Source organism: Perkinsus marinus (assembly GCF_000006405.1).
Source record: "Perkinsus marinus ATCC 50983 genomic scaffold scf_1104296934644, whole genome shotgun sequence".
Taxonomy (NCBI): Eukaryota; Perkinsozoa; order Perkinsida; family Perkinsidae; genus Perkinsus; species Perkinsus marinus.
The window spans coordinates 1-1116 of NW_003214687.1; the positions used below are offsets into that span (position 1 = coordinate 1).

Sequence of the window (1116 nt, forward strand, 5' to 3'; positions counted from 1 at the left end):
CGACCCCGCCTCCAGACCAGGGAAGAATGTATTCTTTCTCCCCAGGTATTGCAGCGTGGATCTTGATGACAACTGAAGTCACTGACGAGTTTCTTGATGAAGTATATACAATGTTTTTCAATGGATATGATTTAGCAGCACAGCTCGGAGCTTAAGTATCTTAGACAGATATACACAATAAAACCGAGTAGCACACAATCCGTCCCCGACAACAGTATATTCCCGGGAATAGGAAGAATGATCCATTCTTCCCGTTTTTGGGCCACGCTGATCAGCAGTTTTCAGACAGTAAGCAAATGACGCACGCCCGAAAGTTGCTTCGTACCCTCGTTACGAGAGTGTCTTTCTCACCGCCAATAATGACATATACATGACGTTGTTACTGTTACCATAACAACATCAACTAAGTATGAACCGCAGTTCAGCCTTCCACCCAACCCAAGTGTCGCAGCATTGAGACACGTCACATAGTCAATGCACGGCATGATGCCACCTACTCCCCCCACAAGCGGAAGGTCCCGTCCAGACCACCAGACACCAAGAACCGACTAGGAGCTTCATATCCGCTCTCAAGTGACACCGACTGAACCTGAGTCACCACAGCAGCACTCCCAAGTGAGAATGCCGCGGACGGCGCTTCCTGCCGAGTCCTCATGGCCTTCTAAGGTCCTCAGGAACTTCTTCTCCCACACGTCGAACAACTTCACCGATGAATCCATCGAGGCAACAGCGATGACCTGCGAGCGCCGCCTGTTCTGATAACGATTCCTATCAGATGTCACCTTTCCACTAATGTCCCAATCAGCTTCGTTGGCCGGCATATTCCCAGTGTCTATTTGCAGGACCTCAGCAACCATACGCAAGTCCCAAACCTTCACGACGCCGTCTGCATCAGCTGATGCCAAGTACATGCCCTACCAAAAACGACATCATCGAACGACATTCAACAGTGCGTGCCAATTTGATATGCAAATTTCAAGCTGTGGTGGATATAGATGGAAGTTCTACAGTTGTCTCGACCTCGGCGTCCGTAGACCTTCCGATCTTCGAGATAATATGGCTACTCTATTGTGTGTATACCAGGGCCGTCTGTGTCACAGTGGAGGTCGTCGGTAC

General features: G+C 49.5%; 1 protein-coding gene across 1 annotated transcript; it reads right to left on the reverse strand.

Annotated features, from left to right (window-relative positions):
• Positions 1–569: 569 nt before the first annotated feature.
• Positions 570–911, reverse strand: Pmar_PMAR007203 (WD repeat pf20, putative; the record flags this gene model as incomplete). The annotated part of the gene is made up of 2 exons (XM_002784761.1): positions 570–737; positions 783–911. 2 exons carry the CDS (start codon positions 909–911, stop codon positions 570–572), a joined length of 297 nt encoding a protein of 98 aa, XP_002784807.1.
• Positions 912–1116: the final 205 nt, after the last annotated feature.